The sequence below is a fragment of the Arvicanthis niloticus genome, chromosome 7, assembly GCF_011762505.2.
Source record: "Arvicanthis niloticus isolate mArvNil1 chromosome 7, mArvNil1.pat.X, whole genome shotgun sequence".
NCBI classification, from domain to species: Eukaryota; Metazoa; Chordata; class Mammalia; order Rodentia; family Muridae; genus Arvicanthis; species Arvicanthis niloticus.
Window position 1 is genome coordinate 65,286,622 of NC_047664.1, and position 18,065 is coordinate 65,304,686.

At 39.8% G+C, this 18,065-nt stretch overlaps 1 protein-coding gene across 1 annotated transcript in view; it reads left to right on the forward strand.

The window, feature by feature from the left end:
- Nwd2 (NACHT and WD repeat domain containing 2) overlaps positions 1-18,065 on the forward strand; it is a 144,788-nt gene that overhangs the window by 115,780 nt on the left and 10,943 nt on the right. The window contains exons 4-5 of the mRNA XM_034508173.2: positions 11,293-11,496; positions 14,955-15,099. Coding sequence (XP_034364064.1) covers positions 11,293-11,496; positions 14,955-15,099 — 349 coding nt within the window. The remainder of the gene's footprint in view (positions 1-11,292; positions 11,497-14,954; positions 15,100-18,065) is intronic.

Sequence of the window (18,065 nt, forward strand, 5' to 3'; positions counted from 1 at the left end):
TTTATTAAAGGCACCTTCTATTTCTCAACTATGAGGTTTTGCTAGACTACTGACTTCAACCAAAAGGTCTATCTCCATTCCAACCCTACCCTAGTGGGGCTTATTTAGTTGGAACCTCTTCAAGTTCTGCTTTCTTCCCCACCCTTCTTTCTGTTGAGTTCATTTCCCCAAGAAAGTGTGATAACTCACTGATTCTAACACACTCTTTGTCTCTCGTGGCCATCTATGTGCCTCTATTCTTTCCCACCAAACCTGCATCCCCATAGGTAACTATAATTATTCACAAAAAAAATGTATGACATGCTGTCCACAGTGTGAAGCCTTATGGGGGCCTCTCACTCAGAGCAATGGCCCTCTACCTCCATGATACCATACTTTGATTGCATCACTCCTTCCCAGTGCACTTACTTGTGTGGCTGGGATCAGAGGGATGCTTGTCTGAAGCATACAGAATTGTAAGGGAGAAGCAATCTTAGCAGAGTAACTACAGATCTCTGTAAAAGATGGTCTTCTTTGAAGAATTACACATATTTTAACATGAAATCTTTTTTATCCAGCACAGGCTAGTTCATTTTGCAGTCTAATAGGGGATCATTCTAGCCTAATAGATTGCCACCAGAATCCTTTTTATTTAATTAAAATATAATTACGGGCTAAAGAGATGACTCAGCAGTTAAAAGCACTGACTGCTCTTCCAGAGGTCCTGAGTTCAACTCCCAGCAACCACATGGTGGCTCACAACCATCTGATTTCCTCTTCTGGTGTATCTGAAGACAGCTACAATGTACTCACATATATAAAATAAATAATTCTAAAAATATATATATATATATATATATATATATATATATATATATATATATCATGTTTACCTTACAGGTCCTCCATCTTACCCATTCCCTCACAAGTTCATGCCCTTTTCCTCTTTAACATTGCTATTATCTATACACATAAGTACATACATATATACATACATATGTACATACTTACCTACAACCTGATGAGTCCATTCAGGGTTACCCACACATATATGTTTCAAGGACTGATCACTTGATATTGACGAACCAATTACGGTGACCATCCCTAAGGAAGACTAATTCTCCCTCTCTCGGCCATTGTTAATTGCTTGTAGCTCTTCATCAAGGGATGGGGCCCTGTGACATTTCCTCCACTTACATTGAAATTTTAATGGAATAGGATAGAACAGAACAGAAAAACATGTCGATAGCAGAGAACACAGTTAATCTCTCAGAGAAACTGATTACTGGACCTCTGCCCCAGAACTTTTGATTCTATTAGCCTGGAATTGAGACCAACACTTTCTCTTCTTATGTGTATGTATTTATGTGTTTGTATGTGTATATAAACATGGTCACAACCCAAAATGTGTTCCATTCTGTAGCTCTGGGTCAAAAGGGTTTGAGAGCCATTGCTCTACCTCATAGATGATAGCATGAGGTCTACTGAGGGCCTTGGTGTTCTGACAGCCTTCATCTCAGAATAATTTAGCATCCTGTCATGTTGGTGGGAATATACCATAGTTATGTCATCATTGATGGACTGAGGGATTGGGAATCAGACACAACGAACAGTGTTGAATTGAATAGACTGATTCAACAGAAGACACAAGTAGACTGTACCTGACCCAGAGCCAGAACCCAGATTCTAAATTCCATTGTGATTTCTTCCCTAATTAAATAAGTGGTTTCCAGGCCACTTGGTTCATCCTAAGGGTTATCAAAAGTACTCTAAATTCTATAAATTTGTAAATAGAATTTATGTGAATTCATATTGCTCTTATACTGCAAATACACTGTGGTGGTTGTATTAAACCAAAATAAGCCACAGCAGCCCTAGGAGGAAAACAGTTTAAAATGATTCTTTTTTGCAGCCTCAGGGAGAAAAAAAAATTGAAAAGTATTCTTGGATGCAACCCCAGGGTGAAAAAAAGTTGAAAATGACTCTTGGGTTCAGAATGAATTTTAATAGAAAATTATCTCCCAGCCCAAAGAAAACAGTGAGGTCAGATAATTTAGTCAGTGATGAGGAAACCCTTGAACAAACAGGCATGAAGCTGGTGCCCACTGAGAATGATGAACATTCTCAGTATAACTTAAGTATGGGTCAAGAGCACATATATGCTTCCAAGTTAATACAATGGGAAAATACAGCCTCAACAAAATGTAGCCCAGCCAGGTCCAGTGTCACAGGCTACTATGGGAGATTGACGAAAGAGGATTTTAATTTCAAGGTCTACCTGGGATTGAGTAGAGTTTAAGGCCAATGTGGACAATCTAGTGACATTCTACCTCAAAATAAACACACATTAAAAATGGGGGACTGTAGTATAGCTCAGTAGTAAATGTCTTGCCTAGCACTCATGAGGCCCAAAGGAAGTGGGAGGAAGAAAACTCTCCTGAATCTGAATAGAGGAAGGCTGTCAATCTCCGAATGTTAACTGAATAACATGAAAGTAGGATTGGTCAGATCTATATAGGAAGGTCCAGGGTGAGCATGACTCTCAACTTATGGATTCTTAGAGATGGCTAAACAGAAATCACAAGGCCTCAGCCCTAGAGTTTCTACCTCAGTAGACCTGCATAGAACTTGAGAAGAAAATGTGCATTCCTGCCAAATCCCCAAGGCATGCCAGTCCTGCTGGCTCTTAGTATGGAAAAATATGTCAACAAGACCATCTGCTTCTCCAGCCAACCAGGAGTGTGTGTCTGTGTGTGTGTGTGTGTGTGTGTGTGTGTGTGTGTGTGTGTGTGTGTGTGTGTATTGAATCTTCAGAACCCACATAAAAAAAAATAAAATAACTCCTCACACATACAACAAAGATAAATTACCTCTAGATGACTTATTCATTTTTATGGTACATGATGTTGGTGTTGGATTCCCCTGAGCTGGAGTTACAGACAGCTGTGAGCTGTCATGTGAGTATAGGAATTGAACCCAGGTCCTCTGAAAGAACAGACAGTGCTCTTAACCACTAAGCCATCTCTCCAGCCCAATAAACCACCTCTTTATTCTAGAGGTACCTATACTAGAGCCCTGAATCTCACCCTCTCAGGTGTCCATTTACATTCAATCTGCAACTCTGTGGGAGCTGGGATTCCCAGGACCTGTTTGATCTTGTATTGGACTACTAGAAGCCAATACAATGACAGCAGGGGAGGCGACAACTCACTGCTTGACATTTACAGAACAAAAACAATGTATTATACAATGCTAAATCATTGACTAATTCATCAGTAATACAAAAGAGCCAGACCCCCCAGAGTATTTGTGTGTCAGCCTTAACTCTGAGTCTTACTTGTATCAATGCAGCTGATAGACATGAGGACCCTTAGCCTGAAACTGCTGCAACCAGCACATTGCATTGTGGAGAGGTTAAGCAGCTTGTCTAAAGTCACTCTGTGCTTTAACCACTGTTGGTACCACCTAGTTTGTGGGATAAACTATACCTATTAAGTCTTCTACTTAAGAGACAGTGTCTAAGTTCAGCATAAAAGACAGCTTTGAATACATATTCACCAATTTCTTATTAACCATGATCCATGTAGCCGCTCCTACCAGCTATGAACTGAGTGGTACGTTGAGACTCTCTCGGCCCACTCTGCTTGCTTTCTTCAGTCTGTTCTCCTTGGGGATGCTGCACTGCTCTCTACGTTCTGCCACGATGTGTGTGTGTGTGTGTGTGTGTGTGTGTGTACATGTACATGTATATGTATATATGTATATATATTTGAGAATTTTCTTTCACATAAAGAAGCTAAGTGTGTACACAGACACAAGAAAGGGTAAGCACGCAGATGTATCTACTGGGTGAGTGCTCCGACTTGCTCTAAGCACCAGGCACATGGAGAGAACCTAGGAGAGAAAATTCACCCTGTCGCCGGAAACCTAAATCAGCAGCTGGATTCAGTTACAACAAACAGCAAAAACACTCTGAAAAAGGGTTGGGAAGTCTGAAACCAAAAGATTTCTGATACTCACCCCCACGCACATCCCACAGGACCACAAGAAAACAGGGAGAGCTGAGCAGAAGATAGCACCTCTGCAGCTCATGGCCACAGCTGCAGAGGAGTGGTAGAGACCTTAAAGGTGAAAGGTCAGAACAGAAATTATCATATCTCTACCCATGTTATTACTCTGTGGAACAAGAGCTCTGTCTAGCTCTGGATTTGATTCCTAGCACTACATAAACAGGGCATTCGTGATCCACACCTATAACCCTAGTACTCTGGAAATGAAGGTCATCCTTAGCTACATTGTAAATTCAAGGCTAACCTAGGCTACTTGAGACTGTCATTATATTTTATATATCCCAACAAAAGCAACTTAGGAAACAGCTTATTTTCATTTGCAATAGGAGTTATATTTGTGGAAAGTCATTATTGTGGGAAGTCATAGAAGCAGGAGTTCCAGACAGTTATCACATTGCATTCGTAGTCGGAAAACAGATAGGAACAAATTAATACACACAGGGCTTGTGCTCCACTCATTTTCTTTACTCTTTTACAGTTCAGGATCCCCTGCCTAGGGAATGGTGCCACCCATAGTGAGCAGGTTTCAACTAAGAGAATCAAGATAGTCCCCAACAGATATATCCACAGGCCAACCTGATTTGGAAATTCCTCACTGAGACACTCTTCCCAGAATTATTGTGTCAACAATTCGAATTAGCCATCACAGAGACCCTTTTTCAAAAAAAAAAAAAAGTTTGTTTTAGTTTTTAAAAAGTTATTTGAATATGCTACAATATGTTGAATTAGCAAACTGGCCTCTGGAGGCACAGTCAATCTATTCAGTCATTTGTATTGTCTTTTTATTGTTTTGGTTTTCTTTTTCTTTATTTTGTTTCTTTATTGTTTAATTTCCCAGAAATTAGAAAACTACAAAATTCTGTCCCGTAAACTCTATGACTTGTAATTACAGTGAGCAATTTATTTCCAGTTTTCTCATTTAGAACATGAGTAGTAAATCAAAGCTTTCATAGAGTAAAGCCATGTTTAAAAAAGTAACAGTGATCTAATGATTTTGTGCACAAATCTGTATGCAGCAAGCAGTAAGACGAATTTCCAAAAGTAAAGTGTATAGTGCCAGCCAAATTACATGCTCAATGTAACTGTACCCATTTTCATTAACACTCTCTGCTTGAGTACAGCCCCCTCCCCCATTTCCTGTTGCCTGGAAACCTCTAGGTATCTTTGTTATGTTCCTCGGTAGACTTGATCATCAAAATGATCCTCGCTTACCAGTGTTTTTATTTGAAGTATTCACGACCATGGTTATAACTACAGATGATCAGTATATTTTTTCTTACTCACTGGAATTTTGTTTTCCTTACATGAGTGGCCTTCTTATAGCATGGATCCATTTTTCTATTTCTTTATTACAATTCTGCCTCAACTCTTTTCAGTATTTGTTTCTTCTCTTGTGTCTTCTATGAGACCATTCCACTCTTCCTCTGTGTCTACCATAGAAATTGCTAGCTCTGGGACCTAACGCCATGCTGTTATCCCTATGTCACGACCATGGACTCTCTAAGGTGTACATGTATTAATATTGCAAAATTAGAGGGATCATGGTGGTCATATTAGTATAGCCAACTGCCCTGGTATGCCAGGATCTAAAGAGGGTCCTGAGACGTCAGTGTTTAGATCAGGGACTCCTGAGAAAACCAGAACGATTGAATACCTCCAACATAAATTGCACCTTTAGTTAATAATTATTGAATAAACACTTTCTGGCTTCCAAGACTACTTTTCTAACCAAATTCCTCATCTTACCTACATGTCCACATTCCTAGCTGCTTCCTGGGTATTCTTGAATACCCATAGACTTCTGATATGTCCGCACTACCTCTCAAAAACCTGGCTCTTTGTTTATGTCCATTATCTTTCTCTGAACTTTGGGGTTTCAGTCATCCTTACAAATTCTGCAGTTCTCAATGACTACGGTTAGGGTTGTGATCTGTACTGTGGCACTATGAACTTGGCCTTGGCTCCACCCCACATGGCTCTATTAGCCAGTTCTTCCACCGTGTGGCCACTGCCCTTGCTCCGATGCTCTCAAGAGTAAGGACTGTTTTCAGCACTTTCCAATTAATGAAGCTCCCTTTCAGACAAAAGAAACAAGCGAGACATAGCAGAATTATTGCTGATAAAAATTGTTCAGCGGTGGGCTGAAGTGTGTAAATTTAATAACCATAATTAAATGATAAGTGTCAGCTTCAAGAAAGTGGGCTCCGGTGTGATTCTGAGAAAGCTAAGAATTGTTAGTTGTCAAAGAATCTTTTATGGAGCATTATTTTAATTATTCTGCTCTGCCAAATGTGTTGGCAAATCATTTAATCTTTGTCTTCACTCCCATCGTGCTGTGCTATCAAACATGTCTCATCTCACTTTGACACTTTCCAGTTCATTGTGTTCTTTATGCCTGCATAACTCATAGAACGTGTGAGTGAATTTCTTTGTTTCTATATCTTATCTCAGGTAGTTTTATTTGATATATGAAACTACAGGCTCATTCTGTAGAAAAAAATTGTGAGAAGTGAATTTTTTCCTATAGATCGAGACAGCAAATATCTGTTCATTATAACTATCAAGCACATCATAAGTTATCAGTTATCTGGATGACTGGCTACTTTGAAATGAAAACTATGTACATTTATATACTAAATATATCTAGTACCATCCATTCTCGACATAGTTAATCTTCATTACCAGCCTGAAAGGATTTAGAAGCAAATCCTTTTGTCATGTCTGTAAGAGTTTTGAAAGCGCTTTTACTGAGGAGCCCAGAGCCAACCTGAATGTGGTGACATCATCCCATGGACGGGGCTTCTAAACCAAATGGAAAAGGGGACAGAAGACAATGAGCTGAGTGCACGCATTCAACTCTTTCTACTTCCTAACTAAACATAATGTGAACAAGTGCACCTATGCTCCTGGACTCACAGTCAGAGCCATCCTCATTGATACACCCTGCCTGCCATAGGGATTATGTTCTCAAACAATGAGCCAAAATAAGCCCTTCCTCCCAAAAATGGCCTTTGAAAGGCATTTTGATATACTAATAAAAACTATAATACAACACTTGAAATGTATATCTCCAGGGAACTTGGAGTGATGGCTCAGCCATTAAGGGTTTGTACTGCCCTTGCGAAGAACCCACATTTGGTTCCCAGGACCCATGTCAGACAGCTCACAACAACTCCGGGAGACCTGACACCTCTGGTCTCTGCTGACACCTGCACTCACTCACAACAAATAACCCCATACAGACATACATGCATACACATAATTAAAAACAAATCTATAAGATGAATATGTTTTTAATAGTAGAGCTATAGACAACTTTCAAGGTATTTTCCTTACATCAATTGGTATCTGTGGTGGTTTGAATCCTAATGACATTGGTCACCTCATATGTTTGTATATTTGGTCCCTAGCTGGTAGAACTTTTTAGGAAGGATTAGGAGATAATGTCTTGGTGGAAGAGGTGTGTCACTAGGGGTGGGCTTTGAGGTTTCAAAAGCCAACACCATTCACAATTAGCTTCCTCTGCCTACTAGTTGTGTCTAAAGATGTAAGCTGTCAGCTTCTGCTCCAGCACTGTTCGTGCCTACCTGTTGCCATGCTCCCCACCATGATGGTCATGGACTCTAACTAAGCCTCTTGAGCTGTAAGCCTCAAATTCAATGTGATCTCTTATAAGTTGCCTTAATCACGATGTTTTAGCATGGCAATAGAGAAATAATAGAGACTGTGATGACAATTTGACCTTTTAATTAGGTTATGTTTAGATTGTCTTTAATGTGGACATGATTGGTTTGTATGTAATTTTAGTGGCTTGTTATTACTTCCCAATTAATTACCACTTTCCCACAAACCTGTACAATTCTCAGGAGAAACAGAATGAACTGTGAGTGTGTGTGTGTGTGTGTGTGTGTGTGTGTGTGTGTGTGTGTGTGTGTGTGTTCTGTTCATCCAGCTTTAGGCATGTTCTCCCTTCTCAGAATGGAGTTGTTAAATTAAAAGTTTCCTGTGTAAGTACTGATGCTACCGTGTCTTCCTAGAGAAATGGCCTGGGGCAGATGAGTTGAATTCTGTAAACCCTGGGGATCCTTTTCAGCAACTCTACCTAGATTATAGGATCAAGTGCTAATGAGACCACCTGGAAGGAAAGTCATACTTAGAGTGAGAATTTTTCTCCTAATATGGAAAAAAGAAGCTTATGGAGGAAGGGGTTTGTCTTACCAATGAATTGAGTCTGGGAATAGGGCATTTATAGCGTACATGTTTCTGACAGCACTGGGGCTGGAATAGGCTACAGACCTCTATTCTCTGTTCCTGCTGCTCCCGTGATTAATGGCTCATAAACAGCTCCCAGGAAACACCTGCTCCCTCCCTATAAACAGTGATACCCCTAACCTCTTAATGAGTCTGTTTCCAGACACACAGTTCATCAAACCCATCAAGGATACTTCAGTCATTCTACTGTCTGCTACAGTAAAATACTGCATACCCTCACACCAGACCCAACCCTGAAAGTGCTCAAGCCCAGACAGAGCTAACTGTACATACAGTTAGCCAGGGGAGAGGAGATCAATATTTGCCCAACAGAACAGGAAAATCGATGGAGAGGAAAGAAAAATGTTATCTCTAAGCCTTGGAAAGCAGTGGCTTAGATGTGTCTGTACCAGCAGGCACAGAAGGAAAGAGAAGAAGAAAAGCAGAGCCTTTGTGCACTGAAGCTCATAGTTAGGAAGAACTCAATATCTGGGAAGCATTTCTTTCTTTCTTTTTTTTATAACTGTAACAATATTCACATAGCATAAAATGAGCCAGTTCAGGGAACTGAAGAGATGACTCAGCAATTAAGAGCACTTGCTTCTCTTCTAAGGGCTCGAACTTCAGTACCCAGTACTCACATGGTGACTCACAGTCACCTACAATTTCACTTAAAGGGGATCCAAAGCCTCTTCTGGCCTCCACTAAAACCAGGAACACTCGTGATGCATATACATACATGCAGTCAAAAAAAACCATAGAAATATTTTTAAAGGAATCATCGTAAAGCAGATAGCCTAATGGCATCTGATACATTACAGTGTTGTGTAGTCACTATCTCCAACAAGGGCCAAAGCATCAAGATATATTTCTTACACTAGAATTGCTTGTGCCAAAACTATACCTATAACACATGCTCACTTTTTTTCTTACAGTTTTCTTTGTCCTTGACTCTCTAGAATGTATTTGAGCAATCAAATTCTTGCTTCCCACCTAGCTTACAAAGTTACCTTCAGTGTTTAAAAAATGAACCAAAGTATACTCCACATGTGGTGAGGTGGGGGAGAGAGATGATTGTGAAGTTCTACACGCAGGAAAAAATTGTGTTTATGTTCCTATATATATGGAAAATCTGTTTCTCCTTCAGTGGTGGAAGGAGACAGTGGACAGACAGACTGACACTCTGTCATAGTGTCTGGACCCACCTCAAGGTCATTGGTGGCTATAGTCAATACTGCTCAATCCAGGAAGGGTCTCTCGGGGACTCTGTCTTGCCAAATAGAGTCGTACAAGGCTCGGGATTCGGTGTAGCTTCCTCGCCCTGCTCTGACCTATTGATCAGTAGCTAGACTTGGCAACTGTGTCAGATTGACACTCTCTAAACAAACACTCTCCATCCCTGATAAATACACGGTGTACAAACAATGTGTGTATGTTACATTGGAACTATAAATACAAAGAACCCAAAAAATATTCCTAAAAAACGTATCAGCAAAATTTCTGCTTTACCGTCTCACAAATAATAAGACTTAGGTAGACTCTTGTCTTAGATTCTCGAAAAACAACCAAGTCATGATTTATGAGTGTTCCACCTAAAGAAGAATCAATGGATGTAAAGGACGAGGGCAGAACAATCCAATAAATAGCTTTAAACCTACCCAGCTATTACTCTATAAAGTTCTATGTTGCCGCCATGTAGTAGGTGCCCAACATATGCTTATTATTTGAACTGAATTAGGAAATTTTCCCTTTAGTCATCTTTATGGCATGTATATCCTTACTACATCGATCAAACAACTATACTGTTTGGTGCCAGGTGCTCCACTCAAAGAAACAATTATTTTTAAATAGATTTCGATTTTTGTAATGATCCATTCTGTTCCCAGCTCTTCTGCCTCAGTGCCTGCCAAACAGCGTTCATGAGACCATTAATATCCACAGTGCACACAAGCACAGCTTCTTGGAACTGAGATTTACTTGAAACCTCACTTTAAAATGCAAGTTGTGGACAGGCTATCTCGATAAACCTGCACCTACTCCAGGATGTGCGCTGCTGTCCTTCTCCCCGATGTCTCTCTCTCTCTCCCTCTCTTACTGCCTGTGCTTCAATTCACATTAGTCTTCTCTTAATAAACTCTACCTTTGCTTTAACAACAATAACAATAACAATATCCAATAAAAATTCATTAAAAATAAATAAATATATATAATTATAATAATAATAAATGTAAATTCCTGGTCTTTCTTCCATGTTCCCCTGTGATTGTTTTAAGTCTGAATAGGGACTCAGGAATGTATATTTTAGCAAGTATTCTGGATGACAGTATACACTGTGATGGACCACTCAATAGTCTTATGTGCAAGTCTTAGAGCGCAGGGAAATAGTGTCCTATTTTACCTGTCCATTTGTATCATATGATTATTATTGCCTTGCCTTCATAAAGCACTAAGATTTTTTTTTGTTTTTGTTTTGCTTGTTTTTCTGTGGAGCTTTTTGCCAGTTTAACAGGGGCCAGTTTTCTGTGTACACACCTGAATTGTTTCAGTGGGTCTAATACTAGTGCTGTACCTAGCCACGTTGCCTTCTGTCCTCCCTGGCTGTGTGGATCTAGGGCTGAGGGTCAGACCATCATTCTGGGAAGAGCAATTCCTGTGCTGGAGGCTTTGCATGTTTAGAATTTTGTAAGGCTCAGCATTTTTCTTGGTCAGAAACAAATCTCAGAGTAGAACAGCTCTTGCTTCACTATATAAACTTCAAAGGATTTGCTGTAAAACTTTTGAATTCGTCATGTCTGGAAGAATATGTAAACTAATTTATCAGTATATTGAGTAACTTCTTGTAATTATAGTTGGCCTAATGTTACTTATAAAATCAAGTATATACTGTGATGATAAGAAAGAGTTGATCTAACAATGTATCTTGCCATTTACTAATATTTACTGACTGTCACCATGCTGTAGGTATAAAATGAACTTTCTGGTTGATACACAGGGGCTCTTAGGTGAGAAATATGGTAACATTCGAATCCCTGGAGAAGTTGAAGCTTCAGAGTTTGAAATGATTTTGGATGCTGCTGTTGAGGCAAAACTAGAGACCAAGTTACTGGAAGATTGGTATTGTCGGGATGAGAACTCTGTGCCAGCAGCCTATTACCTCAGACCCAGGTTAGAGGTACCAAGAAGCAACAAGAACTCAGTAAGTCTGCCTTCTCTGACTTCCCCTCTAGGGTGATTTTCCTTCTCTCTGGGGTAGATTGCAAATTACACTAATGAGAGCCATCAGTTACAAATGTTCTCAGGAAAACTGAAGACATTATGATTTCATTAGCTCTGGTTGGCATATGTCATTCAGATTATATGCCCGTAATGTGTAAATTCACATATCCTATTAATTCTCAAAATCATTCCACCATTATCTTCTCAATGTATCTTCTACTAGGATAATATTACTTACTTACTTACACATTATCTTACTAATGTATCTTCTCCTGGCCTGGTTAGTTCTTATGGTCCATGTGGCTCAACCTAATGACATCTAGAAAGAAGGAATCTCAATGAAAGAAGAGCCTCCATCAGATTGGTCTACATGCATGTCTGTGCAGCATTGCTTTACCTGCTAGTTGATGAAGGAGGACCCAGCACACTGTGGGCAGTACCAGCCTAGGCTAGCGATCCCAGGATACATTAGAAAGCTAGCTGGGCATAAGCCAGGGAGCAAGTCAATAAGCAGCATTCCTCCATGTGGTCTGCTTCAGTTCCTGTTTGAGCTTCAGCTTAACTTCCCTCAATAACGGATTATAACCTGGACCTCTAAGCCAAAGAAACCCTTCCCGCTTCTGAGTTGCTTTGGTCACGGTGTTTATCACAGCAACAGGAAACAAACTGAAGCACTTCAGATTTCCCTGTTGGTTCCTCAATCAAATTTCCACTAGACAGTCTAGGTCTGTCTCAGAATCTCCATTCTCCTCCACAGTATCAATTTTCTCTCCTCTCTTCCATAAAATTACTTCAGGTCTTTATTGCTGTTCATTGATGTTTTCTTCAGCTGTTTCCACTTTGTTAAAATACTGATCCAAATTCAACAACTGCATTCTTTTATTTTATGAAAGCTTTTTGTGTGCGTTGTTTATATTGTTTGTGCATTCATTTTATGGATCCCTTTAAAAATATGCTTCACTATTTTTATGGACTCTTTATTGTGCATTTTAGTACATTTTTTGATAGTTCTCCTTGAACGCTTTCAACAGTTTATGTACTTGTAGCTTGCATAGAATCGAGTAAGTTAGTTTATGCTTCTCCTGATCAACTTGGCTCTACATATAGCTATTATATGTCTTGTAAAACTTGGTTAAGGGGAAAGAGGTGTTAAGTGGTTCCGGTTGATCTTTTGAATGTTTGTATGGATTTTCAAAAGACTGATATCCATCTGTCTTTCATAAAGGGCATCCTTGATATAGCCCAGACAGCTTCAAAAGGAGAACAGTGATAGGTTAGCCACAGCCTTCACTCTAACATGTTTGTCTTTCTGATATCTTCTTTATGCTGATGAAATCATGTCAAGATCCTTGATTTCCTCATGTACACACTGCCATCACTTAACATTTCTATAACAATAATGCTCTACTGAACAGGGCTATTACAGTAAACCCAAAGCATCCCAGGGTTGAATATATAATAAATATAAGCAAGATAGGAGGTGAAATCACAAAGCTGTTTCACACAGTGGCCGGGGGACACTTGTTTCTATGTGACTATTTAATTGTTTGTTTGCTTTGTCTCCACTTATTTCTATGATCCTCCAGGGAAATGTAAACCATTCTCAAAATGTTCTAAACCATTTATGTATAAATCATTCACAATCCTTGTTAAATAAATAAATGTGTGAATAAGACTTTATAAATGTTCTAAGGCTATATAAATATTTTCTTCCTGATAAACAATTTCCCCACTTTGTTTCTTAGACAACTACCAAAAAAAAAAAAAGAAAGAAAAACTCAATGAAGCAAAAAACTAAAAAGATACATGGTGACACACAGATGCCTCCTCTTTAACTTTCTTCCCTCTTTTTCAGAAGACACAGTAAAGATTATATTGTTATGATATTTAAAATCAAAATGCAAGAGGGAAAGCTATCTTAAATAATAAAACGTGTCCGAGGCTCATTTGTTGTTACTATAACAAAACTATAAATGCCTGGATGTTCCCTAAGGAAAGAGTTTTCTTTAGCTCACAGCTTAGCACTTTGAAAATCCAAGGCGGGCACCTCCATCTCCTTAGGCCCTAATAAGAACCTTCTTGGCCATATTATGACAGTAGGAACTCATGCAGAAGAAATCTCATGGTGTGACAAAAAAATCAGAAAGTTTCAAAGGCTGGGACGATCCTTTTCATAAGAACCCAATCCCAAGAACTACCTTCAGCTCAATAAAAATGACATTAACATCTTCCAAGGATGGCATTTTGGTGACCACCCTCTATTACATCTCATGTCCCAACATTGCCAAGAAAAATGGGGATCAAACTCCTGGCACACAAATAACAAATAGGAATTATAGCCAAGCCTAGGACACAAACACTGTCTGGGCATGCCTTCATGAAACCAAGGCAAGTTCACCTGTAATATGGAGATGATCTCTTACTTCAGGATTATTGGAGAGAAGAGGATGAAGTGAGGCATTGGAGACACCAACTTTCTTTTTTTGTTTGTTTGTTTGTTTTTTATTGGATATTTTATTTACATTTCAGATGCCATCCCCTTTCCCCATTTCTCCTCCCTAGAAAACCCCTATCTCATACTCCCTTCTCCTTTTTGCTTTTATACAATTTTTTTAATGTTAACCAATGGCTTTATAAATTTGGTAATGCTCAATATCAATCAGAAGTGTAACCTAATACCCAACATAGATATATCAACTATCTTTGACTGGCGGAGACATTCGAACATCTGCCTCCATGTCCGGCCCCCCTCTCTCTTTCTCTTTCATCACATACCCCCTCCTCTCCTTCTCCTCCTCCTCTCCTTACTCCTTCCACCTTAGTTCCTCCTACACATCACCCTTCCTGTTAAAATAAAATTTTTCTCTCAAAATACAGTTAGAGCATAACTGTACCAATTTATGTCAGTAAGGTGCAAGACAGACCTAATACCCAGTCCATCATTTTGTTGACTAAGCAGAACCTCTGTCATCTCTCCTAATTAAGAGACTTAGTTCTGAACCTGGCTATTTTTCTTGGCTTTAGAATGAATGTCAGCTGCAAAGCATCCTCTCAAATCTTTTCTCTCAAAGTAAATAGCCAGGATTGGCTATGAGACTATAGGTCTTCAACCCCGTCAGAAATCCAGAATGACTGAGTTAACTGAAATTATGGGAAGCACAAAGCATAGCTTCTAAAACATAGCCAATTTATAGAGACCTCTTAACACCTGGACAGTCCCTATACTACAGAAAGTTGGAGCATCTGATCATCAGCCTTCTGGCCCAGGGTCATCTGACAGACCTAGTGATGCAGAATTATTAAGGGCCAATTACTCTGTCTTGGCAGATATAGTCGACACCAACTTTCATAGCAACAACATATACCAATCTTGCTCTTAAATACTGATTTATCCTTCATGATTTCTGAGACTAACTCTCCACTTTCACCTTTTCCTAGACACAGCCTTCTGCCAGTGGTGAACAGGAGAGGCCATGGCAAGAAATATCGGATGAAATCAAAACAATATTTAAAGCTGCTGTCAAACTGCTGCATGAACAGGGGAAAATGAAGCACAGCCAGGCTAAGAGGTACCTGTTCTCAGGTAATTTCCATGTGTCTTCAGAAAATTAAGAAACCGATGAAAACCAGAAGCATGCATAGCGTCTCTCTCAGGAGTTTTTAAATTTAATCCCATTTTGTACCAAGCAAATTTAAATTGATAAATGCTTCTTCCACATCCCAGAGAGACAAGTGTCAGCTCACAGAAAATCCTTTCGTTTGTGTGAAGGCTTCTCTAGCAAATGTGATTTTAGAAGAAGTTCAGAGACGGCTGGGTATAATAGCCAAGACTCTGCCATTGTTTCTCAGCTGAGCAAATCATTCCCTCTTTGTCTCCCAGAAAATGTGTAGGGACCTACCCAGGTCAACTCTGAGGCAAGCTCTGGAGAGACAGCAATAGATCTCCTGGAAACTGATTTCATGGAGGCAAAGAAATGATTACCAAGAAATAAATGAGCAAGATTGTTTCAGAAACTAAATAACTTGTAACTTGAGTAAAACATAATTATAAAATAAATAGTGGCTGAGGAGGGACTGGGGCTCTTGTATAGACAGGATGAGCTTAGTTGCTGATTTTTTTTTTTAATTGAAGATGGAAAGAATCAGAGTTATCGGTACCATGACTCTTTAAGGTGGAGATTGTAGGCAGTGGGTCCCTCAGAGGGGATAGGCTGGGTATCAAGCACAGCACTGCTCTCAGCCAAGGAAACGGGGGTTTATTCTGTAGCCCAAAACGAATCACCATAGCCTGGGAACGTAAGTTCTAGTTACTTTATATACCATGTATAACATGGTAGCAGTTTCCTAAAGCATTTATAGTTATAAAAGAAAGCAATAGATCAAGGCATTTTCAAATACACGGATAGAAGCATCAAGTAGGTGGGTTATGGCACAGCAGGGAATTCCCTGCTATAGGCATTAAATGTTGCCTGACACCATGCAACTGTAAATCAGTGGAATCTCAGGGTCGGTGTGTGTGTTCATCCCAGAAAAGATCTCTGAAAAGATGTTTGGACAAAGCCAAGGGAGGCAGAAAGTGACTCTTTATGGGGCTAAAGGTAATCTAAGATAATTTGGCTCTGGACCAGCAACATTCCAGTTCTCCGAAATCATAGCATTTTCTCCAAAATCACAGCATCCTAACTCATCAATCAGCCTCTTAGAAAGCTCAACACAGGCAAGGCTTTATTCTGGGACCTTCATGAACAGCCAGAAAGTCAGGTTTGAGGAGGGTGACAACAGGGACGGAGATGGCTGTCTGACGAACCTTACCTGTGACATGGGAAGCCAGGGAGGAGGGTATGGAACTGTAGACTTAACTTTATATTAAAGTAGCACACACACACACAGAGACAAATACACAACCACACACACTCACACACACAAACACACACACACACAAATACACAGTCACACACACAAACACACACACAAATACACAATCACACATACTCACATACACACAAACACACATAAATACACAATCACAAACACACATACTTACACACAGACATACACACATACCACACACAACCAGGCAGGCACACTCTTTATTACCCGCTAGTTTGAAACCTTCCACAGACAGCCAGGGGAAGCCTCTGTCAGAAACTGTAGGAAAGCCAGGACCTGAAGGATAGAATTTTGTTTTAAAGTTAATGATAAAAAAAACAAAAAACTGTTAATGAAAAACAACAGTAACTGCACTTTCAGATTGCTGTACTGAGTGCTCTGGCCTGGGAACTCAGATTCCCAATACCATGTTCCAGTGTGGCAACAGTATCATGAAGCTTTTATGGTTATAGAACAAAAAGCATTTGTAAACACCCCAAAAGCTCTTGACCCTCAATCCCTGAGTACACACATTTTAAATGCTTTTTTTTTTAAAGCTATAAATCATTTTGGTGACTCTTAGATGCAAGCCATGAAGAAGATGAGTCTTATTTAAGTTTCATTTGAAAAGACTAAACTTGGTGGGCTTGGTGGTTCATTCTTTCAATCCCAATACCCAGAAGTCAGGAGCTGGTGGAGCTCTGTGAGTTTGAGCCTGGTCTATATGGTAAGTTCCTGACAAACCAGACCCATATAGTGATGAAACCTTAGAGAGATAGGGGAGGGAGAGAGAGAGAGAAAGAGAGAGGGGGAGAAAGCACTAAATATAGCAAGAATAAGTACTGTCCTTATCTTCGCTTCTTTGAGACCTCTTGATCATTTCCAGGTTCTGGCCCTTCATCTTTATCAAGGACAAAACCACACTGGTTTTTTTGTTGTTGTTGTTTTTGGTTTTGTTTTGTTTTTTTTTGAAGATGCTGAGCTAGAACAGGGGCCCAAAGGAAAGCTTTGCTCTTCTTTATGTAAAATAAATAAATAAATAAATAAATAAATAAATAAATAAATAACCAGGTTTATAATCAGACAGCTCCAGCATTCAAACACCTCACTGGAAAACACCTTTTCAAGACCTCTATTCTAGAGAGATATCATTAGGCTTAGTGGTGCACATCTGTAATCCCAGCACTCAGAAGTCCGGGGCAGGAAAACTGTGAGTTCAAGGCCAGCCTGGGCTACATAGTGTGACTCTGGGAAACAAAAATGTCTGGGAATCTGTCCCTAAGTTACCCTCCCTGAGTACTGTGTCCTAAGAAACTGAAGGCCACTGACGCAAGTAAGAAGACAGAATGTACAAACAGCGCCGAGTAAGGAAAGAGGAAAGTTGGGAAGTGAACCCGCACATATCAGGAATTCTATTATCCAGCTTTCTGTTACTATCACAGATGCTGAGAACTGCTTGTTTTGGTTTTGGTTTGGAGCCTCTAGGCCATCGTCAATCAGTGGGCTCCACCACCTTTGGGCCTGCTGTGAGGCCACAAACCACAGCCTGTAGCTTACAGGCAAAGCCACTCACCTCATAGTGAGGAATAAACAATGAGGAATGAAAATGAGAAACAGAAAGAGCCCAGGCTCCCAGAAGTCCCTTTAATGGGACTTGCTCTGACAACCTGAGACCTCCTA